The sequence below is a fragment of the Neofelis nebulosa genome, chromosome 10 (assembly GCF_028018385.1).
Source record: "Neofelis nebulosa isolate mNeoNeb1 chromosome 10, mNeoNeb1.pri, whole genome shotgun sequence".
Lineage (NCBI taxonomy): Eukaryota > Metazoa > Chordata > Mammalia > Carnivora > Felidae > Neofelis > Neofelis nebulosa.
In genome coordinates this window covers 43,150,703-43,174,421 of record NC_080791.1, presented here as the reverse complement: position 1 = coordinate 43,174,421, position 23,719 = coordinate 43,150,703, and the positions used below count along the sequence as shown (strand labels likewise).

At 39.4% G+C, this 23,719-nt stretch overlaps 1 protein-coding gene and 1 long non-coding RNA gene across 6 annotated transcripts in view; one reads left to right on the top strand and one right to left on the bottom strand.

Moving 5' to 3' along the window:
• The window catches only part of LOC131487157 (uncharacterized), a 40,414-nt gene extending 36,148 nt beyond the window's left edge, over positions 1–4,266 (bottom strand). For all 4 annotated transcript variants that reach the window (XR_009249642.1, XR_009249641.1, XR_009249640.1 and 1 more), the window contains exon 1: positions 4,161–4,266. This is a non-coding gene — a long non-coding RNA (uncharacterized LOC131487157). The remainder of the gene's footprint in view (positions 1–4,160) is intronic.
• Positions 4,267–8,501: 4,235 nt separating this feature from the next.
• Positions 8,502–23,719, top strand: part of NAALAD2 (N-acetylated alpha-linked acidic dipeptidase 2) — a 68,787-nt gene continuing 53,569 nt past the window's right edge. Inside the window, exons 1-4 of one of the 2 annotated variants that reach the window (XM_058687508.1) lie at positions 8,502–8,735; positions 11,434–11,569; positions 15,858–15,988; positions 16,747–16,858. In XM_058687508.1, the coding sequence (XP_058543491.1) occupies positions 8,624–8,735; positions 11,434–11,569; positions 15,858–15,988; positions 16,747–16,858 (491 nt within the window). In that variant the 5' untranslated portion in view covers positions 8,502–8,623. The remainder of the gene's footprint in view (positions 8,736–11,433; positions 11,570–15,857; positions 15,989–16,746; positions 16,859–23,719) is intronic. The other variant, XM_058687509.1, reaches the window with a different exon arrangement.

Below are 23,719 nucleotides of genomic sequence, written 5' to 3'. Positions count from 1 at the left end.
GATTTTCTCTAACATATTTTAAAATTCCAGTTATTCTTCAGCTTTGATTGGTTCTTTGTTATATTTTCCATCTCTTTGAAGTTCTCACTAGGCTCATCCACCCTTCTCTCAAGTCCAGTGAATATCTTTCAGACCATTACTTTGAGTTATTTATCAGGTAGATTGCTTATCTCCATTTTATTTCATTCTTTTTCTGTGATTTTATCTTGTTCTTTTGTTTGGAACATAGTCTCTGTTTCATTTTGTCTCTCTGTGTTTATTTCTATGTTTTACATAGTTCAGCTACCTTTCCTGGTTTTGAAAGTGGTAGCCTTATGTAGAAGGCATCCTATGATGCCTTGGAACACAAAACCCCCTGGTCACCAGAACCAGGAGCTCAAAGGGTGTCCCTTGTGTGCTCTGTGTGTGCCCTCCTGTTGTGACTGAGCCTCAACTCTTTGGATGCGCTGGTGGGAAGGTCTCTGTCCCCTGCATGGCTGGCTGAGAAGCCCTGCTGCAGCCCCAGCAGGTGTGCTGGTGGGTGGGGCCAGCCCTTATCCCAGGTGACTGCCATGATCAGCTGTATCTGCTGCTGGTGCACTGGTGGGCAGGGTTTCCTCCTGGCCCAGCTAGCTGAGAGGCCCAGCTGCAGCTACTCCAGGCACACTGGTGTGTGAGATTAGCTTTCCATCCTTTTGATGGGACACTAGTCCCAGCGGAAGCCACCTGCCCAGTGTTGTGGGGGCAGTAGTCGCTTTGGAGGGATGCCAGTCCTGGTGAGGCTGCCTGCTAGGTGAGGCAGGGCTAGGTGAGGCAGGGCCGGCGTGGTTCGGAGGGGTTGTCTGCTGAGGTAAGCAGATTGGGTGGGGCAGGTCTATGGGGGCAAGCACTGGTATCAAGGTAAATGGAGAGTGTCAAAACTGGTTCTGCAACCATTGGTGGTCTAGGCTGAAGGAGGAGAAGAAAAATGGCACCTGCCAGCACTCCTGTTTCCAGAGAAAGCTCCCACAGATCCCTGACTCTCTGGCACATGTCCTAAAATTGTCCATAAATCTCCTTCATGTATAACTCAGGTGCTATTCAAACTGCTTCTGCACTAGGTCACCTGCTGAAATGCATCTGTGATAGGTGGTGACTCGGGATCATTCTACTCTGCCATCTTCCTTCTCTCACATTTTCTTCATCTATTCATCAGTGGACGTTTAGGTTGTTTCCATTTCTTGACTATTGGAAAAATGCTGCAATGAACATAGGGGTGCATAAATCTTTTTGAATTAGTGTTTTCAATTTCATCAAATACTCAAAAGTGGAATTGCTGGATTGTATGGTAATTGTATTTTTACTTTTTGAGTTGTTTTAAATATAGGTGCTTCCCGATGCCTACAGAGCAAGTATCCAAAGCAATTTTTTACTTTATTTATTTTTAAACATTCACTTATTTAAGAGAGAAAGTGTGAGCAAGGGAAAGGGTAGAGAAAGAGGAAGAGAGAGAGAATCCCAAGCAGGCTCTGTGCTGCTAGCACAGAGCCCAATGTGGGGTTCAAACCCACAAACCATGAGATCATGACATGAGCCAAAATCAAGAGTTGGACACTTAACTGACTGAGCCACCCAGGTGCCCCCAAAACAATTTTTAAAGTGTAAAGTAAATAGGAATTACCTCATTCTAAATTTTGTATTTGTAGATTAGTTTTTAAATTTGGTTTCGCCAAAACTAATACATATAAGAGATAGTATAAAATTCATGAAAGCTGAGTATCCACTAGGATAGTCTCTCTCCTTGGCTGTATTTTGCCTGGGGGCAGAGAAGGGGATCATGTGTCTCTTGAGGCCAATAAATTGCAAGGTCAGTCTTCTCTAAGCAATATGCAAAACACAGTGTTTTGTTATTAAGAAGCTGGCTTTATAGTAAGCCCACTCACCACACCCCTTTCCTTCAAAAGGTGGCAACAGGAATGACCAGAATAATGGAGTTGATATCTGTTAATCTTTCCAAGTTTATCGAAGTTTAGTGCTTCCTAAATCTTTTTGAAGAAAAAGTCATAAGAATGTCTTGTAATTTTTCATGCATTTTAAGTCCAGTTTTATGTGTTTGGTTCTAGGGGCCTTTTTCGTCTTCTGCAAGATGTAAGCTACATTTTGTTCCAGTGTAAAGTAACTTTTATAAAGTATTCTAATACCATTCTTATTTAGGAAAAGAGGCTTTAAGGAAAAGTAAATAGAATGTCTATATTGGTTAACAAATTTAGTGTTGTTGTGTTAGGATGACCTGTGTTTTATTATGTTTTTTAATGTTTATTTATTTTTTGAAAGAGAGAGACGGAGTGTGGGCGGGGGGGAAGGGCAGAGAAAGGAGACACAGGATCGGAAGCAGCCTCCAGGCTCTGAGCTGTCAGCACAGAGCCTAAGGTGGGGCTGGAACTCACAAACAATGTGATGATGATCTGAGCCACCCAGGTGCCCCTCCTAAATAGTTAGGATAGATAGGTTGTTAAAATTTGGGTCTTCGTGAGAGCCAGAGAGTACTCACGGAAGCAGTTATTTCACATCCTTTTGAACCACACCATGGTTCTTTTACCCTTTGTCTCTTCTCCCCCATTTGACTTTACTTTTTCACCCTCTTTCTATGTGTGAGCCAAAGTCTATAATAACTTCGCCACTCAATTATCTGAAAACCTCTTTCACTTACTCCTGAATAGCCTTGCTTGTCTGGGTCTAATAAGGCATTCTACATGAAAGCCAGTAGTAGTGAAAAGCCTGGCAAATGTCTGGATGACTTTCCCGGGTTGGTCTGAGATTTAGCAGAGATTAAGCACCGAGTCCCAAATACCAGTAATGCAGTTTAGAAACTGTAGGATTGAACTTCATTATGGCTAGGGCTTGCAGAATAGTGATTATTTTGTCATTGTGATGAATCGTATTGTCCTCAGTCAGTTTGGGTGCTCAAGAAGAGTTATCACTTAATTACAATGGAATGAAAACAAAAAATGTTAGTTTTTCCAATAACTGCATCCACTTCTAAAATTGTTGAATACCCTTTTCTTGCTGTTGTACCTTGTTAGGGACCCTTTGGACGATACTGTGGAAGAAGGCCAGGAACTTTCTTGGCCATTTTCTGTTTACCAAGCCTTCTTCATTTGTAGGCATATGGACATGCTACACCATCACTAGGAGAGCCATAGTACCCCAGGCCTCCCTTTGGGATTGTCTGGTTCTTTGTGATGCTGGTGATCTCTGCTGATGCGGTGGTTTCCTGGTTTCTATGAATTTGGTTTGGATGTGTTTCCTTAGTGTTGTCTTACTTTGAAGGGAGGGGAGATTTGAAAGCTAGATCAAGTGGGTTTGGTTGCCCCTCTGAGTCTGAATTTTGTTTTTAAGTTTAATGAGAAAACTTTGAAGGATAATAACGCCATCTGATTGCTAGTTTAGGAAGAAAACTCCGCTAAGTCAGAGATGGTCTAAACAGGAGTAATAGTGGAGGCGGAGACCACTTGGGGGCTGATGCAGAAGTCTGGATGAGAGATTATTGTGGCTAAGATTAGAATACTGGTGAAGCAGCTGGATTCAAGCGATATTTTAACTGCTGAGCCAGCAGAACTTACAGGTGGATTGGATACAAGTGTGAAAGAAAATAAAGAGTGAAGGCCCAGAGGTTCACCCAGAATCTACAAGGAAACCATTAAAACCACTGCCAAAGGTGAGAGAACTCATTGGTGTTCAACTGGGGCCAAGGATGAGAATAGGAAGCAAATGATGTAATCAGAGGGTAGCAACTTCAAAAAAGACACAGTGGAATAATGGTGCCGAACAAAGGTGCATCCTTCCTCTCTGACCCCGTGAGTCTCCATGGGACCCATTTCCACTTCCCCATGAAGTGGAAAACTATCTGGTTTGAGGAAAGTGGTATCATCTACCGAAAACAGGTGTCAGGTAGGATAGAATAGAGAAAGGGCTGGAAGGAAGATCAAAAATCTAGAGAGATTTATTCATAATTAAATGATACTGAAGGCACACAAGGATAGAGGCTATAAATGAGGCTGGATGATGCAAGTGTGTTGGAAGATCTTAGCACTATTAGGTAAAAGCTGTCATGGAAAATGGGCTGAAGGCACATGTTAATGATACAGGGAAAGAAACACTGAGCGGGAGAATTTGCTTTAAAGGCCAAATGATATACTTACCATTGCCAAACCTCTGTCTGGAATGTTAGCATCATGGTTACACACATCCTGTGTTGATGAGAAGGCATGCGTAGGGGCCCTGTCTCTGTTTTACACTTTAACTTGATGGGCCATTCCTAATTTCTACATTTACTGTTGAGTAATTGTGACATCAGAAGAAAGTCATCCAATCATGGTTTTCTGCTTTTCTTTTCAAATGTCTTCCCTCTTATTAGTCTTGTACCCTTTTCTCACTATCTGTACTACTTCTCACTGCTCACTTGCTTTACAGGTTATGGTATACTATATAATGTACTGACATTCTAACATCTTATTTTAAGTTTGAAACTGATTTTTGGTGGTTTTTCCACCAGGAGTTTGAAAATACTCAACTAGGATGTATCTCTTGTCACAAATCTCAGCCATCATGATATCAACCATTCTTTTATTTATTTATTTATTTTGGAAAGTGAACCTTGTTGTCTGGATGACCAGGCATCCTGTCACCTTGAGACATCATTAATGGCATAAAGTCCATATCTGTATAGTTAGCATCTAGGTGATCCCTCTCATGTGAAACATAAGACAACATCATCATACAAAACATGAAATGTGTGACAAAGCTAAATAGTGTTCCTTCTCTATCAAATTTTAATTACTGGTATGTTAATGAGTCTACATGTACCACCTCATCAGTACATGTCACACTTTGTTTTCGAATCTCTCTGTGACTCGTTTGACAGGATTTGAGGTTTGAAGTTATAAGATCAGCTCTTTTAGGATGGGAGACAAGGGAGGGGAGAAAAGATTATATAAGAGCAACTTAACAATGAATTTGTATTTGTATCAACAAAAGGCCAAAGACTTGCTAAACCAGCTAACCAGACTTTTATACAATGGATTGGCAAGATAAAGATGGCAGATCCCACCCACTGAGGCAGCGAAGACCTTCAGAGTTAAGGTAATACTGCTTCTTCTTAGAACTGTTCACATTTAATTACATATTCAATATTTGCCTTCTCCTTGTATCCTAGGCTTTCTAAAGGCCAGGATCATATCCTCAGTTTTTCATAATGTCTGGCATGCTATAACCTGTCAAATATTGGTTGAATAAATAATTTTAATTTGGGAAGATTAATCACATTGGGAAATTGTGCTGGTGAATACACTGATTTCTTCTATTCGTCAAACTTTAATTAGCAATAAAAGTTGAGGTCGGAGTACAAAAACAAATTTCTCAAATAAGGCCTTATAGTCATTAGTTTCTACCTTCTCTTTTGCCAACAAAGAGATGAGAATGATGTAGTCAATAGCGAATGGTACCATGGATGAGATAAATTATGTAAGTCCTTAAAAGGTATACGCGTAGCATATATTTGTGTATACTGACACATAAAATGTTTGATATTGTTTGTGACCTAGAGAAGACCCTTGTCACCCCACTGTTAAAACAGACACTGGAAGGGGTGCCTGGGTGGCTCAGTCGGTTGGGTGTCCAACTTCGGCTCAGGTCATGATCTCGCAGTCCGTGAGTTCGAGCCCCGCGTCGGGCCCTGTGCCGACAGCTCAGAGCCTGGAGCCTGTTTCAGATTCTGTGTCTCCCTCTCTCTCTGACCCTCCCCCATTCATGCTCTGTCTCTCTCTGTCTCAAAAATAAATAAACGTTAAAAAAAATTAAAAAAAAAACAGACTGGATATTTATTAAAATTCCAATACTTTTTAATGATGAAAATAATTATAGATGTTCTAGGAAAATGTTTCTTAAATTATGAGGAGTACAGCTACTTCATTGGCTCTTGCTTCTGTTTGAAGAACTTCATTCTAGTTAGCCATATACGCCGCTGCCGTGGTGGGGGAACTTGTTATGAAAATGTCTTTTTGCAGGTGTTTACCTCTAAAATAGAAAAGCTGGAGGCATCAGTTAAGGTATGTCAAATGGGTGGAAGAGCCTGGCTCTATCATGTTAGGGCTTTTTAGCAATATAGAAGTATTCTAAAAATCTTTTTTATTGAAATATAGTTGACATACAGTGTTATATTAGTTGCAGATGAACAACATCTATATTCAAAGACTCTATACAGTACTCAGTGCTCACCATGGTAAGTGCAGTCTCTGTTACCATGCAGTGTTATTAAAATATTGATCATATTCCCTGTGCTGTGCTTCTCATTTCCCTGACTTACAACTGGAAGTTTGTACCTGTTACTTTCCTTCACCTATTTTGCCCATCCACCTACCTACCTTCCCTCTGGCAACCATCACTTGTCTGTATTTAAGAATCGGGTTTTTTTTTTGTTTTTTTTTTTTTTTAGATTCCACATAGAAGTGAAATCACTTGGTATTTGTCTTTCCCTGACTTATTTCACTCAGCATAATACCTTCTAGATGCGTCCATGTTATCACAAATGACAAATTCTTTCTTTTTAAACTTTTTTAATGCTTGTTTATTTATTTTTTTTTTTTTTTGAGAGAGAAACAAAGCATGAGCAGGGGAGGGGCAGAGAGAGAGGGGTGGGGGAGACACAGAATCCGAAGCAGGGTCCAGGCTCTGGGATGTCAGGACAATGCCGAACGCAGGGCTAGAACCCACAAGACGTGTGAGATTATGACCTGAGCCAAAGTCAGACGTTTAACCGACTGAGCCACCCAGGTGCCCCACAAATGACAAATTCTTTTTGTGGTCGAGTAATTGGTCATGATATATTTATACCACATCTTTATCCATTCATCTATGGGTGGACACTTGGATTGCTTGCTTATCTTAGCTATTGTGAATAATGCTACAGTAAACATAGGGGTTCACGTGTTTTTTCAAATTAGTGTTTGAGTTTTCTTTGGACAAATACCTAGCATTGAAATTATTGGATCATATGGTATTTCTATTTTTAATTTTTTGGGAAACCTCCATACTGTTTTTCATAGTGGCTGCACCACTGTATTCCCACCAACAGTGAACAAGGGTTTCCCTTTCTCCACACCTTTGCCAACACTTGTTATGTCTTGTGTTTTTTACTTTGGCCATTCTGACAAGTGTGAGGTGATATCTCATGTGGTTGTGGTTTGCATTTCGCTGATGAAAGTGATGTTCAGCATTTTTTCACGTGTCTGTTGGCCATCTGTATGTTGGCTTTAGAAAAAATATTTATTCAGGTCCTCTGTCCATTTTTTAATCAAATAATTTGTGAGGTGTTTTTGTTGTTGAGTTACAGATATTTTGAAATCAATTAGTTGACTAAAGATATTTGGTTCAAAGTTAACTCTCAGGGATTCTACGAAAGTTCCAAGGGAAAAGTCTATCCAGTATATCTATCATCAATTACAGTGCAATAAAAATGAATTTAGACTCTTTTGGCAACCTGTTAGGACCAAAGAGAGGTGTCTTAACTATGATCATCAAGGAATCAAACAGTGCAATGAAGATTGGAAGTATAACTGTAGATGTACTGTCTCCATTATTTACTCAGTAGGCATGTTTGGTTTGGCTGCAAAACTGTTTTTGGTTGGATACAAGGGATTCAGTCATGAATTGCTAAAGATTTTCCTTTAGGATGAAATGGATGGGTGCAGGAGTCCTATTTTGCAAACCTTCTAAACACTTCTAAAGAGAAATGCTGCATAACTGATATGAAGGGGAGGGCAGGGAAGATGCCATTTGTTGAGAACCTCTTGTTCATTATGGTGCAAGGCACTTACAGTGGTTAATCTTATTCATTTGAACCTACAATATTTTAATAAGGTAGGGAAAAAACCCCAGGACAGAAAAAGAAACTGAGAATTATGGAAATTTGGAGCCTTGCTTAGGTACAGAGGACAAAAGAACTCAATCTGATTAGTTTTGATATTGATGCGTGGGTTAAGGAACTAATAGGTTACAGTGGAGCAGCCTGGATCAGAAATGTTTCCCAAGTGTATCCAGTTAGAACTTAGGACAGAATCTGGCAGCAGAATGATAAACAGGGAAGGAAGAGCAGTACTTATATGCACTTTGCTGCTGCTGCAATTCAGCAATTGAATGGAGGTGGCAAAGACACAAGAAAGAAAGTAGTGTGAAAATTAACAAAGAGAAAGCTCATGAAAATAGAGTTGGAAGAACAGAAGAGGGAGCTTTCATGCTGTACTACTCATCACCAATTGTAGACCCTAACAGGGATAGACTTACCTTTCTAATCCTATTACTTGACCCAGCAGAAGGGAGAAAGGTCATCCCTCCCCAACAGCCCAGCCAATGAAATACTGTCACAATCCAGCCAATGAAAAGCCACTATACTTCAGACTCTCAGTTTACTCCAACAGACTGTTTGATTATAACAGCAATCATTCTCCCTCCCCCTTTGCCCGCCCCCAGAAAAGAACATTCTTCTTTGTTCTCTGGGAGCTTGCGTGTCCTGAACTGGAACTCTCTACAACTCCCGAAATAACCCATATTTGTTAGTGAAATAAGTGACAGTTTAACTTTTAAGATTAACATTCCTTGGTGAGCAGATATGGGATCTCAAGAAGACCCCCCAATAACTCCAAGGCTAGTGAGCAAACAGGTGCTAGACCCCAAAGAGCCAGTTGAGCTCACTGCTTTCTTGCCGACCCTGGAGTTTGAGGGTAAGTTTTCTCCTGGATTTGGTCTCTGCTTTCTTTGTGTTTGTAGTGATCTCTACAGGCTTCATTTGGGATCTACTTTGGTCTGGGTCTTTCTGAGAGTAATTGTTCAGCTTTTGGTATGCCTCCTCTTTGGAACCAGGCTGTGCCTTTTGGAACTCTGCTGATCTTTGGTGAGACTCCTTTTTGGAACCAGGGTGTTCCTATTTGAACTGTGCCATTTAGGAACTTTGCTTTTTGCTTTAGAGAACACTTCTAAAAAAAAAAATGGAATTCTAGTCATCAAAATGCTTTGAAGGGTCCCTTCCTTCTTGAACCCCAGATGGTTTTATGTTTAAAAACTGTGGTCCCTCCTCATGTGCATGTCTAACTAAATGGACCAACTTAATCAAAAGCAATTTAGAACTTTAATGGCCATTATGGGGAACTTCTGATTTCCCCAGTTAGAAAGTCACAGCTAAAAGAAAAACAACAAAAACTGGGGTGCCTATTTCATTGATACCTTGAGGCTTCCAAATGTTTTTTGGAATTCTAATTCTGCTTCTTTGTGAAATACTATTTCTAAGTTAACTGAAACAAACAATTGAAAGGAATCAAAATGGCTTCTGAGGACTATTTTCCCCCTCCCCCTCATTTGTACCCAGACACCTGTGCACAGGGCCTTCCTCCAGTACCATTTTTCTCTATTCCTTTGTGCCAGCCTTTCCTCCTGTATATGTCCCCTCTCTCTTCTAATCCTTTTGCTTAAGTTCCTTTTTCCTTTGAATCCTTTCTTAGTTCTTCCTCTTCTGAATGTGTTAAAATCAGCCCCTATAAAGTTAAGTTTTCTGAGGATCTGAATGAACCCCAAGTTTCTTATAAGACCTGAATTTTAAGCTGTAGTTTCCTAAAGTGACTGAGGACCCCTTTAGGTTTGTTGAAGAATTTAGCATAGTTATTCAAATGTGCAACCTGGTTTCTCAGATTTATATCAGTCCACCTGACTGTTGGTGAGGGCCAGGCCAAATATTGGATAAAACTAACTCAATGGGGACATCTTGAAAGGGATGTAGAAAAATAAACCCCTAACTTTTGGCAAAATACTTGGAACTCTCATTGGAAATCTCCACCAAACAATTACAGTAGCTTTTCATAAACCTGTTGATGAGAACAAAATTCAGGTTTGTACACAAAAACCTGGTGAAACTGTTTATGTCTATTACAGTCCACTCCAAAATGTCTGTAAAGGAAGTTTTGGTCTTTGTTTCGATGTTGAATCCACATGGGTAGCTTTTAATTTTATTAATGCACTGAAAGGGGATCTTTCCCTTTTAGTTAAAAGAAACTTGATGGAATGGGGAACTGTGTCCACTCCAGATTTAGGCAATTTGGCAAACTAGCTTGTTCATATCCCACATAAGTCACCTAAAAGAAAAATGGCTACAGTTCCAATTTTCAGTTCTGGAAATCAAAGGCTCCTCTACAGAACCAAAAACCTCCTAGTTTCTGGCAGCTTTGCAAAGGGCCAGGACATTGGACAAAAGGATTGTTCCACATTTAAGCATTCCAGGTGCCATCAGCCCCCTAGCCAGTCTTTCCAATGTCCTCTTCATTCCCAGTAATGGCACACTGAGGAACTACAGGGGCTCTTCTCAGTATTCCTTCCTAATTGGCTTAGAGAAACCACTCTCCAGTTTGGGAATGACTCTCTCTTTGTCCTTATTACACCAGAACAACACTCCCAGTGCTTACCCCCACTGCTTTAAATCAGCCCCATCTCAGAGTACGAAAACAGTTCAGATACCGGGGGTCTTTAGTAAATGCCAACAGGTTCCTTTCTGTCTGTCTCTCCTTTTATCTAGGCCTTTGTGACATGCACACTCTTCTCCTTAGTTCCTCCACCACTATTCATTTATTGGACCAAGATTTCTTAGAAAATAATCATGCTGGAATTTCACCCAAAAAGAGGAAATCTAGAATTTGACAGTAATAATCTAAATAAGGAACCAGGGAAAGTAAATGACTCTTTGATATCTTTTATTTGCTCTGTGTCTGATGTCACTATAGCTGAGTCTGGAGACCATGATCATTTATTCTTCTTGGATCAGCTACCATCCTCTTATGGGCAAAATGTCTAAATGACAATGGTGGAGTCCAGTGTACTTCCCATCAAGACTCAGGTGGATCCCTCAAAACTTCTCAGAATTAATAAAGATTTATTAATCACTTTTAATAAATTAACCTACAAATAAAGAAGTCCTTCTAAGGCATTAGCTCCATAATATAAGATTGCAAGGCTCAGGGCCCCATTTCCCCTGCCCTAGTCCCTATTCTCTTCCCCTAGTCCCTATAATACCCCTATTTAACCTGTGAGAGAATGCAGCAGTAGAGGATGGAGATTTGTCCAGGACCTCTGAACAATAAATAACGTTGTTGTCCCTTGGCATGTTGTTATTCCTGACACACATTTCTACCGAAAGCAATTTTTTCACTATAATTGCACAGCATTTTTTAGTATTCCTGTTAATAATGATAGCCAGTATCTCTTTGCTTTCACTTGGGAAGACTGGAAATAAATCTGGACAGTAATGCCCCAGGGTGAGAGTCTTTTCTTTTCACAAACCTTAAAGGCTGATTTGGATGATGAAGTTTTCTGCAGGTTCTATTTGTTATGATACATAGGTGATTTGCTTCTCTGCTCCCCTCTCACACCTCTTCACAGGAAGACAGCATCCATCTGTTAAAACTTTTGGCCTCAAAGGGGCACAAAGTCTCCAAAGAAAAAATGCAGTTTGCTCAAACTCAGGTTCGATACTTAGGGTACCTGATCTCAGAACAAGGACTACATTTGGATCCAGGTAGGCTTCATGGCATCCTGAACTTCCCAAAACCTAAAACTAAGTGCTATTTATGAAGTTTTCTTAGACTGGCTGTCTACTATTGAAATTGGATTCCAAACTTCTCTCTTGGGGCTCAACCTCCATATGTTTTATTTGAAAATGACCCTATTATTTGGAAGGATCACGATGACATAGCTTTTGGGACATTAAAGAAAAGCCTAATTAAGTCCCCTGTCCTCAGACATCCTAATTATCAACTTCTTTTTTCCTTCTTCATATGTGAGGAGGAAAGCCATGCCCTTGTAATACTCACCCCAAAATACGGGGAGCACTATCAACCAATGGGGCATTACAATCAACAGTTGGACCCTGTAGCATGGGGATAACCCCCTTGCCTTAGAGTCATTCCTGCTACTGCTCTTCTGTTTTAAGGCCTTGGGAGAAATAATCACAGGATCCTCTAACCATCCTGTGTTCCATGTAGCAGAAGCTCTTCTGAATTCTCATCACCCTCAACACTTCGGTTACTTCCCTTCTGGGTCATCATCCTGCTAACTGCTCCTTTATATGACCTTCTCCTACAATACCTTTAGTCCTGCTATTCTTCTCTCCATCATGGAGGAAGTCCCACGTGACCGCTTAATGCTGATAGATCACCTTTTGACTCCCTGTGACAATTTATAGGTAACTCCTCTAACCCGTGCAGATTTTTCATGGATTACTAATGGTTCTTTTCCTTTTTAATTTTTTTTTTTTACATTTTTTATTTATTTTTGAGAGAGAGAGACAAAGCACAAGTCGGGGAGGTGCAGAGAGAGAGGGAGACACAGAATCCAAAGCAGGCTCCAGGCTCTGATCTGTCAGCACAGAGCCTGACACGGGGCTCAAACTCACAACCTGTGAGATCATGACCTGAGCCAAAGTCGGACGCTTAACTGACTGAGCCACCCAGGCGCCCCTACTAATGGTTAAATTTAAAGGATTAAAATGATAAATATTGTGTTGGGTATGCTATTGCAACTCCTTTGGAAGTCATTGAGTCAGCTCCTTTCCCTTTGGCTATTTTGGCCTAATAGTTGGAGTTCTATGCATTTACCCTTAGCCAAGGGTAAAACCACATTTATACCGAGAGTTGGTGTGCCGTTGGAGTATCTCATGACTTTGGAATGTTATGGAAACAATGAAGTTTCCTCACCAACAATGGGAATAAAATAAAAAATGGCTCCCACTTTCAAAATTTATTAGATACTATACTTTTTCAGGCAACTCCGGCTATTATTAAGCTTCCTGGGCCTTCCAGACTGGACCCCTAGAGTCCAAAGGAAACTGCCTCACTGATATTCCCACCAAAACACTGATCTCAAGGAAACCAAGACCCAAACCTCTCTCATTGTTGAAAGAGATGTTCTCTCAAATGATGATTTGGAAATATTGACAAAAGCAATCCAACAATTGGCCTCAGAGAGGGAAAAAATATTAGAAATCTAATAATTGTTGGTTTAGTAAACAAACAAACAAAGATAACTCTGGTTTAGATCTAAGAATCCTGCCTTGCCAGAAGTCCTAGAATTTCCACTACTTACCATTGTACATGCATTAAACGATTGGTCTACTGACAAACTAACAGTGTTTGGGAATGTTGGTGGGGAAATATTAAAAAGGCTGCAAAAAGTACCTACCTTGCTTGTCTCACCTGTCCAAAGTATAATCCAAAAAAAAAAAAAAAAAAAACCTATTCACACAAATGGGTTTCATACAGCATCCCTGTCTCATGGATATAAATGTGTTGTAATTATGGTTTATTTTCTCATTGGACCAAAGCTTTTCCCTTGTAGATAGTCCAATGCTTATTCTGTGGCTAAAAGTCTGTTAGAAAAGATTATACCTCCTTGGGGAACCCCTCTTAACCTTCATAGTGATTGGGGAGGTCATTTTACCAGTCAGGTGCTTCAACAAGTCTGTTGGACAGTTTTACAACTTCCATTGTGAATGCCATCTTCAGTCCTCAGGGTTAGTCAAATGCACTAACAGCACTAGTTGGCAAAATTTGTACAGACCCTCCAAATACCTCCAAAGCATTGCTGTTGGTCCTCTAAATCTCAGATCCACCCCCTTTGGGACTCAGAGACCCTCATCCTTTGTAGCACAGTGATGAGATGGTCACAGGGTGTCCTATGTACTTGGCCCTTGCCTCCTCTGACTCACAGTTGATAAAAGGAGATCTACTTTAATATTGTAAAGGCCTAGTTGCTTCTATTAAAAATAACCATGCTTTGGTAGAGCAATCTTTTCACCATGTACTCCTGGGAGACCTCAAATATTCTGCAACCTGGAGATTTCATCTATTGGAATAGGCCACTCCAGAAAGGCCTCACTGGAAAAGCCCTTATCAGAAACTGCTAACCAACCCTTGGGCCATTAAACTCCAGGGAATAGATTCTTGGATTCACATGACCCATGCAAAGAAAGCATCAAACCCTGAATGGAACTGCACACCAGCTGGTGGTGACATGAAAGTAAAGATTTGAATCAAAACAGACAACATCTGATGAGACAGCTTTCCCAAGATGTCCAGACCAGGCCTGTAGCCCTTTTTCTCACTGTTTGCTGCTGCTCCATCTCTTGTGGAAAGAAAATGCTCTGTCTGCATTTCCCAAATTCTTGCAAAAGGAGGAAACGTGTTCTTTTGTTTATGGCCTTTTGGAAACAATCTTATCATGATCCCGTCAGCTTTCTCTGAAGGGTTAAGGTTCAGAATTCACAAAAGTCTTTTATCTTGAATTACTGACTCCTGATTCTAACTCAGATTCGTGGTTTCTGAATGTACAACTTTACATCTGTATTATCGATAACATATTTGCTTCAAAACGGTTCGTTTTAAAACATCTTTGAAGTTTTGCAACAAGTTCATCAGCTACTGCTTCATATTTACACCTGTAATGTATCTTTCAAAACGCACTCAGTTAATTCTTTCAGTGTGCTCTTGCTGTATCCACTAATCTGCTTTCATGGTTGTTTTAAGTGGGGGACTTCCAGGAAACATACATGACTTCAGTTCTGCCTTCCTAAGGTGGAACCTTGCTCCCCTAAATTGGAATAAGAGCCAATAAACCTTTTCATTGGCTATTTTCTGACCTAGAGTCTTGGTTGAGGGCAATCCTACAGTTTGGAATTGTCACGTTACTACTTTTGCTTTGTATAGTTATTTTAAGTGTTGCGTTTTGTTCCCCGTCAAACTTTTGCATAAACAGTGTTTTGAAAAATGCGATGCTAGCTCAGTGCTTCAGAGATGATTTCCAATGCTTATGACTTTGAGAAGATATGGACTTGAGTGGGGAAGTGCCTGAGAATTCTGCCTCCAAGTCCTTTCTGTTACCATGTGGTCTTTAGTGGCTTCCGACTGGTACGTTGTACTTTCCCTCGGACATGGGACATGACAACCAGGAAAAGTCCTTCCTGGACCCAAGGGATAAAACCACTAAATATGGAAAACCTGACTCTTGCTCAGTGATGGTTTTGAGGAGAGATATTGGTCAAAGAGAAGAAATGTAAAAATTAATAAAGGTAAATTTAACTAAAATGGAGTGAAGAGGCCAGAAGAGGGAAGCTCTCACACTCTGCCACTCACCACCAATTGCAGATGCAGACCAGGAGAGCCAGAAGAGATGAACCTTGCAAGCGGATATACCCCAGCACAAGGAAGGAAGGAAGGTTTTCTCCTCCCCCAGCAACCGCTCAGCCAATGAGAGACCGTCATAACTTAGCCAATGAAAAGCCAGTAAACTTTAAACTCCTACAAAGTAAACTTTGTACTGCAATGGACTTGTTTAAAGCAGCCCTCCCAAGTGCCCCCACCCCTCCATAAAAGAGCATTAATCTCCTTGGTTCTCCTGCCTTGCCTATGGTTTTGCTGTAGCAAGGCATGTTTGGAATTGTAATTTTCTGCTATTCTTGACTCTCATTTTTGTTGGCAGATTAACTGTTTTATTTTCAAGGTTGACAGTTGAGTTATTTAGGAAACAATTAGAGATATTTTCCCGGCAGCCACCCCCTCCCCATCCCCCCAGAGCAGACTGTCCTGGTTTTTACAGGATCAACAGAATGGAAGTTGCCTGCCAATGGGAAGGCTCTGTCTCCTCCCATCGCAGGAATTCCTCTTTCCCCGGGAAGGCCCCCTGAGGACCACAGGGGCAACGAGTTGTTTGGGCCTGGTTGGGAGGGTGGAGGCAGTGGCCAGGCTTTGCAGAAAGCCTGCGGGTGGGCGGGCTCTCACCACCTTCCCGGGGTGCTCTCTGTTGGTCTGCAGGCTAGAGGCCCGCTCTGGCCAGCCCCCCAAGCTCGGTCCTCAGGGAGGCATGGCGAAGTCCAGGGGCCGACTCTACCTTTGGATGTGCTTGGCTGCGGTGCTGGCATCTTTCCTGGCAGGATTTATGGTGGGTAAGTACGAGCCCCGTGTCCCCAGAGCCCCGTGTCCCCAGCGCGGGGCTGGCGCTTCTGGCTCTGATGCTGGGGAGGAGACACAGAAAGCCTGGAGGCCCTGGCGGGGCTCCCTGAGCTGTGGCCAGCTCCGCGGAATTCAGCCCAGCTGGAACCCCGGTGGGATGACTTTGACCTTCCTAATAAAGTGCGACTGAAATCCACATTCATTAAAGTTTACAGCGAGTTGAGGATACTGCCAGGAGCTGTTAGGAAAGCAGGTCAGAGCTGTCACTATCTACCTATCCACAGGGATGAAAAGATGGTTTCATTTACAAGCACGCTTAACAAGCCAAAACTAGCAAGGAATGTGGACAGCACTGCAAAAACTGCCCTTCCTTCCTCACTTACTAAATAGATATTCGTGGAATGTTCCTTGTGTGTCAGGCACTGTGCTACAAACTAGACCACCCCGAGGAGAATGAGAAAGACAGGCCCTGCGCCTTGATGCAGAACATGTAGAAAGAGAAGTTATCTCTCTCTCACATAAAACTAGTTTTAACCCACCCAAAATTACATTGCACAGCAGAATTTGAAGGATTTCTGAATTTAATATGAACATTTTTGTAAAGCCTGCCGTGAACTGTTTCTTATGCAAGCACTATTTTTTGGCTTCTAGTGTTTATAAAAGCTAAAAACAATTATGTCTGTATGTAACATGTATATATGTATATATTACCCCCCCCCCCCCCCCCCCCCGTTCCCCACTCCCCACCCAGGCTGGTTTATTAAGCCTTTCAAAGAAAGCACCACTTCACTGGGCTATCATCAAAGTATGCGGTGGAACCTGGTATCTGAGATGAAAGCTGAAAATATTAAATCATTTCTTCGGTAAGTTTGTCTTGATGTTTATTGCAGAGCGTTTAAAAACGTTTTTTTGCAGGGGCGCCTGGGTGGCGCAGTCGGTTAAGCGTCCGACTTCAGCCAGGTCACGATCTCGCGGTCCGTGAGTTCGAGCCCCGCGTCAGGCTCTGGGCCGATGGCTCGGAGCCTGGAGCCTGTTTCCGATTCTGTGTCTCCCTCTCTCTCTGCCCCTCCCCCGTTCATGCTCTGTCTCTCTCTGTCCCAAAAATAAATAAAAAACGTTGAAAAAAAAATTTTTTAAAAAAAAAAAATAAAAAATAAAAAAAAAAACGTTTTTTTGCAGAGTGGGAAGTCTATTACAAGTGGTTATATTCACATAGGTAAACTTTGTGTGAAATTACGTGATATCACATTAATTTATGGTAGCTTAAAATGTCCCTTTAAACCACTCAGGGTACGATGCATTTGAATGTTGCAGGAGTGGATTTTTCTTCCCTAACTTCATCTACAGAAAAAGTATCTGGTTGCTTTATTCTGAGATGTTTCAACTTCATGTAACTTTAGACTGCAGCTGAATGTTATTTCTTCTTCATGCTTAATAAGCAGTTTTAATGAACATCGCATTCTGTCAGGAAGACTTAGATGGTTGTAAACTCAGATTTAAAAGAGGCGAGATAAAAGTTGCAGATTCTGTCTGCCACAAATTAAACGTTTGTCCCACGTTGCAAACAGAAGTCACACGGATAGGACAAAATGAGAGCAAAGGATCAGTGCAAATCCACCAGCCTCTAAGCATGGAGAAGAGTGACATTTGGGGGAGTGGTGATGAACTCCTTGAAGGCAGTCACCATGACATTTATGTGCCATTAAACAAATAAAAACAAAACCCAGCTTTATTGAAGTATCATTTACATAAAATGAACTGCATCCTATAAAGCCTAAAATTTGAGAGTATTGACAGATGTGTAATATTCCCAACATACCACTTCTTCAATCGAGATTCAGAAATTTTTACATCATGCAATCTTCACTTTTAGCCCTAGGCAATCACGGATCATTTTTTTTTTTTTTAAAGTTTATTCTGTGAGAGAGAGAGAGAGTACATGAGTGGGGAGTGGTAGAGAGAGAGAGACAATGCCAATCCTAGGAGGGGCTCTAACTCACCGAACTATGAGATCATGACCTGACCTGAAATCAGGTTCAACACTTAACCCACTGAGCTACCCAGGTGCCCCCCAGTCACTGATCAGTTTTATGTCACTATGGCTTCTTTGCATTTTCTAGAATTTTATGTAAATGGAATCATACAGTATGCGTTCTTATGTGTGTGCCTGCTTTCATTCAGCATAATAATTTTGGAATTCATCCAGGTTGTTGCATATATCCGTTCATTGCTTTTTACTGCCGAGTAGTATTCCATTGTGTTCATATACTGTAATGTGTAGTTGTTGGACACTTGGGTTGTTTGTAGTTTTTGATTATTATGAACAAAGCTGCTGTAAACATGAGTTTACAAGTATCTGTGTGGACATACATTTTCATTTATCTTAGAATGGCTGTATTGGATGATAAACATGTTTAACTTTTAAAGAACATGGCAAATAGATTTCAAAAATGATTGTAATGTTTTACATTCCTACCTATTATGTGTGAGTGTACCAGCTCTTCCACAACCTGGTCAGTACTTAGGATTGTCATTTTACTTATTTAAAAAAAATTTTTTTTAATGTTTATTTTTGAGAGACACAGCCTGAGTGGGGGAGGGGGAGAGAGAGAGGGAGACACAGAATTTGAAGAAGGCTCCAGGCTCTGAACTGTCAGTGTAGAGCCTGACATGGGGCTCAAACCCAGAACTGTGATCGTGATCTGAGCTGAAATCTGACACTCAACCGACTGAGCCACCCAGGCGCCCCAAATATTGTCATTTTAACTATGCTAATATATATGTAGTGGTACCTTATTATGGTTTCAGTTTGCATCTTTCTTATGACTGGTGATGTAAAGCATCATCTCCTATGCTTATTAGACATTTGCATATCTTTTATAAAGTTTCTGCTCACATATTTTCCTATTTTAAGTTGTTTTCTTATTATTGAATGGTAGGAGTTCTTTATGTATTCTGGGTACAATTCCTTTGTCAGAACTGTACTGTTAATATTTTCTTCTATTGTATGGCTGGCCTTTTTTTGTTCATGGAGGTTTTGAAGGGCAGAAAAGTTTAATATTGGTAAAGTTCAGCTGACCAATTTTTGGTTTTCTGTTTCATACTCTGTGCTCTCTAACTTTGCCTATGAGAAGTTGTGAAAATTTTCTTCTATCTTTTCTTTTAGAAGTTTTATAATTTTAGCTTGTATACTTAAGTCAATGGTCTACTTCAAGTTAATTTTTGAGTATGGTATGATGTAAGGGTTGGCAATTTTTTAGATACAAATATTCAGTTATTCCTGCAACATTTGTTGAGAAAAAAACCTCTATTTCTGCCTTGAATTGCCTTGACATCTTTGTCCAAAATCACTTGACCATATATGTGAGGCTTGGTTTTAGATTTACATTTTCTTCTATTGACCTCTATATCTCAACACTACACAGTGCTGGTTAGTGTAGCTTAATAATATGTCTGAAAATGAGGTAGAGTTAATCCTACAAATTTTTCTTTTTAAAAATTGCCTTGACTATTTTAAGCCATTTGTATTTCCAAGTTAATTTTAGAATTAACTTCTGAATTCCTACAAAAAAAAAAAACCCTGCTGAAATTATTAAAATTGCATCAACTCAATAGATGAATTTAGAAGAGAAGCGGCATCTTTAAAATATCGAGTCTTTCAGTCTCTTTATTCATTTGTCATAGGAATGTTCTACAGTTTAACTTTTCACCCATGGAGAGATTTTTTACATTCAGTGTTTCGATATTATGATTAATGCTGCTATTAATATTTGTGTATAGGTTTTACATGATCATAGGTTTTCATTTATCTTGCATAAATCCCCTTGCTAAGTTGTAGAAGAATTTGCCTAACTGCTCTTTAGGGTGGCTGTATCATTTTATCTTTTCCACTGACATTATCATTATTTTTAATTTTACCCCTTCTGACAGGTATATAGTGATACCTCATTGTGATTTTAATCTGCAGTTCTCTAAGAGTTAATGGTATTGAATAACTTTTCCCATGTTTATTCATCATTTGTATACTCTCTTCAGTGAAATGTCTATTCATGTCTGAATTTTTTTCTATTAGGATAGGTTTTTTATTGTTGTTGCTGCTGTTCTTTTGTTTTTCTGCTGTTGAGCTTTGAGAATTATTTATATTAAAAAAAATTTTTTTAACATTTATTTTTGAGGGAGAGCGTAAGGAGGGTAGGGGCAGAAAAAGAGGGAGACACAGAATCCGAAGCAGGCTCCAGGCTCCAAGCTGTCAGCACAGAGCCCAATGCAGGGCTCGAACCCATGAACCACGAGGCCATGACCTGAGCTGAAGTTGGAGCTTAACTGATTAAGCCACCCAGGCAACCCTAGAATTCTTTATATCTTCTAGATAAAAGTCTTTTGTTGGCTTTGTGGTATTCGGATATTCTACTCTATTATTTGTCTCTTCATGTCTTAACAGAGTCATTTGTAGATAAGAAGTTTTTAATTAATGAGGTCAAGTTTATCAGTTGTTCCTGTTACGGATGATGCATTTAGGTTCATATCTAAGAACTCTTTGACTAACTCTAGATCCCTTTTATCCTCTTTCCCCTGCCCCCAAATTTTATACTTTACATTTTACATTAAATTTGTGATTCATGTAGAGTTAATTTTTACATAAGATGTAAAGTTTGGCTGAGGTGTATTCTTGTGTCTATGGATGGCCAATTGTTCTAGCACCATTTGTTTGTTGAAAGGCTATTCCTCCATTTAAATGCTTTGCACCTTTGTCAAAAATTAGTTGGACTTATTTGAGTGAGTCTATTTCTGGGTTCTCTATTCTCTATTACTCTGTATGTCTACTTTCTGCTAGTACCACATGGTCTTGATTATTGAAGCTATATAATAAGCCTCCGCAATGTGTACAATAACTCTTCCCACTTTGTTTTTCCAAACAATTGTTTGAGCTATTCTGTATCCTTTTCCCTTTTATAGAAAACATAGAATAAACATACTTCTGTCTGCAAAGGCATTGCTGGGATTTTGATTGTAATTGCACTAATCTTATAGACCAGTTTGGGGTTTTGACATTTTTCCCATGTCCAATCTTCTAATCCATAAACATAGCAAGTCTCTCCAATTATTTAGGTCTTTTTTGATTGCTTTTACCAACATTTTGTAATTTTCTGGATGCAGATCCTAGATCTGTATGGTTAGATTTATATCCAAGGATTTCATTTTCTTCGGAGAAATTTTAAGTCATCTTGTGTTAAATTTCAGTCTCCACATATTTGTTGTTAATATATAGAAACACTGTTGATTTTTATGTTGGCCTTGCCTCATGTGGCCTGTGGAAACCCGTGTCTTTGGAAGTTTTTTGTAGATTCATTGGGATTTTCTATGTAGACAATTATGCCGTCTTTAAATAGGGACAATTGTATTTTTACCATTCCAAACCATACACTTTTTACATGTGGATTTTTATTTGTTTGTTTTGTCCTTATTGTGCTGACTGGAATTCCAGTAGTATGTTGAATAAGAGTGAGAGCAAACATCTTTTTGTTTCTAGTCTTAGGGGGAAAGCATTCAGTTTCATAATGAAGTGTGACATTGTCTATAGATTTGTTGTAGATGCTCTTTATCAAGTTAAGGAAACTCTCCTCTATTCCAAGATTGCTAGGAGTTTTGTTTTGTTCTTGTTTTTGTTTTATCATGAATGGATGTTGTTACTGTCAAAAGGTTGTTTTCCTGCATCAACCTATATGATCATGATTATTTTTCTTTATCTGGGTTATTCTTTTTGCTTTTTTACTGATTTTGGCAGGGTGGGGATCAAGTCATATCAAGAAGGGAGTTACAATCTGTAGGAATGTGAAAATGTATATTTTTCCCATTAATTATGTAAATTTTTGCTTTATATGTTATGAATTTCATTGATTAGACATATATACCTTAAGACTGTTGTGCTCTTAAGACAGAACTACCCTTTTTATCTTTATGAAATATCCTTTCTTATCTTTGGTGATCACTATTTTTAAGTCTATTTTATTTGGTATAAATATTACTCCGTCAACCTTCTTATGCTTAAATTTACATGCTTCCATCTACTTTTAATCTATCATTTTCTTTAGAATTCAAATGTACCTTCAACAGAGATCATTTAATTGCAACTTGATGTCTAATACATTTTGATAATCTTAATTAAAATGTGTCCTCTGTAGGCAGCAGATAGTAGCAACTTGCTATTATATTCCTTCTGGTAATCTGTTGCCCTTTAATTTCAGTATTTAGTCCATTAACATATAATGTAACTATTGATATGGTTAAAACTTAGGTCTACTAATTTATTGTTTTCTGTTTGCTGTGTTTATTTTCCTTTACTTCTCATTTTCTGACCTATTTTTGGTAGTGGGAAGAGTAGTTAAAATTTTATTTCATTTCAATTTATCTTTTGGCTATCTGTCCTTGCATTGGGTTTTTTAGTAGATGCTGTAGTGATTATATCATACATCAATAACTCTTCACTCAATTATTTATTTTATTTTATTTTATTCTTTTGTTGGAAAGAGAGAGCATGCGAGTGGATTTCATGCACATCCCAACCTGAGGCTCAATCCCACAACTCTGGGATCATGACCTGAGCCAAAATCAAGAGATGCTCAACCAAACTGAGCCACCCAAGCACCCTACTTCTCTCAATTCTTAGTTATTTTTGGTACAGCTTAACATACAATATGAAAAACTCAGATTTCTATATTTCCATTCACCCTTTCCTCTATCATTCTTTATATTATAGCTGTCAAAAGTAGCATATGTGCACTGCAATATTAACCTTACAAAACAATTATCAATTTTTCTTTGAACATTATATGTATTGAAATTCATTTAAGAGCTGAGGTGCCTGGGTGGCTCAGGAAGTTGATCATTGGACTCTTGATTTCATCAGGGGTCATGATCCTAGGGTAATGGGATCAAGCTCTGCCTTGGGCTCTACACTGAGATCTGAGCTTAGAGCCTACTTGAGATTCTCTCTTCCTCTTGTGCTCTCTCTGTAAGATAAAAGAGTTAAAATAGTATTTTGTATTTAATTTCCAATGATCTTCATTTGTTTCTGAAAAATTTTGGTTTTGCTATAATATTTCTATGTAGTCTGTGAAATTTTCTTAAGCATTTACTGCAATATGAACTCTGGTGATAACAAATATTCTGTAATTTTTTTCTATGTATAAAATATTTATTTGATCTTAATTCTTGAAGCATACTTTTCCTGAATATAGATTGCTAACATGACCTTATTTTCTTCCTCTTTCATAACTTTAAATGTTTTTCATTGTCTTTTGTCTGGTATTGGCATCTGATGAGAACTTTACAGTCATTTAAATTATATAACATATGTCATTTTGTCTTTAATTTTGAGCAGTTTTACCATGTGCCTAGTTTTCCTCAAATTTATTCTGTTTATGGCTCTCTGAGATTCTTGGCTTTGTTAACTTCTGTCTTTCACTAATTTAAGAAGGTTTTATTCACTGTTTCTTAAAGTTTTCTGCAGATTCTCTTTTCCCCTTCTGAGACTCCACTTAAACCCTAGAAATCAAATAAAGTGTGTGCAGTGTGGTATATTTCCTCCTTATCAATTCTGTGATTTAATGAGGTCATGAAGTTCCACCTTCATCTCTGGGTAAACTAGAGCGAGCTGTAGTAATGAGGAATGAAAACAGCTACACTGTCGTCAAATTTGAGCTGATTTATGATTGAGGTGCATT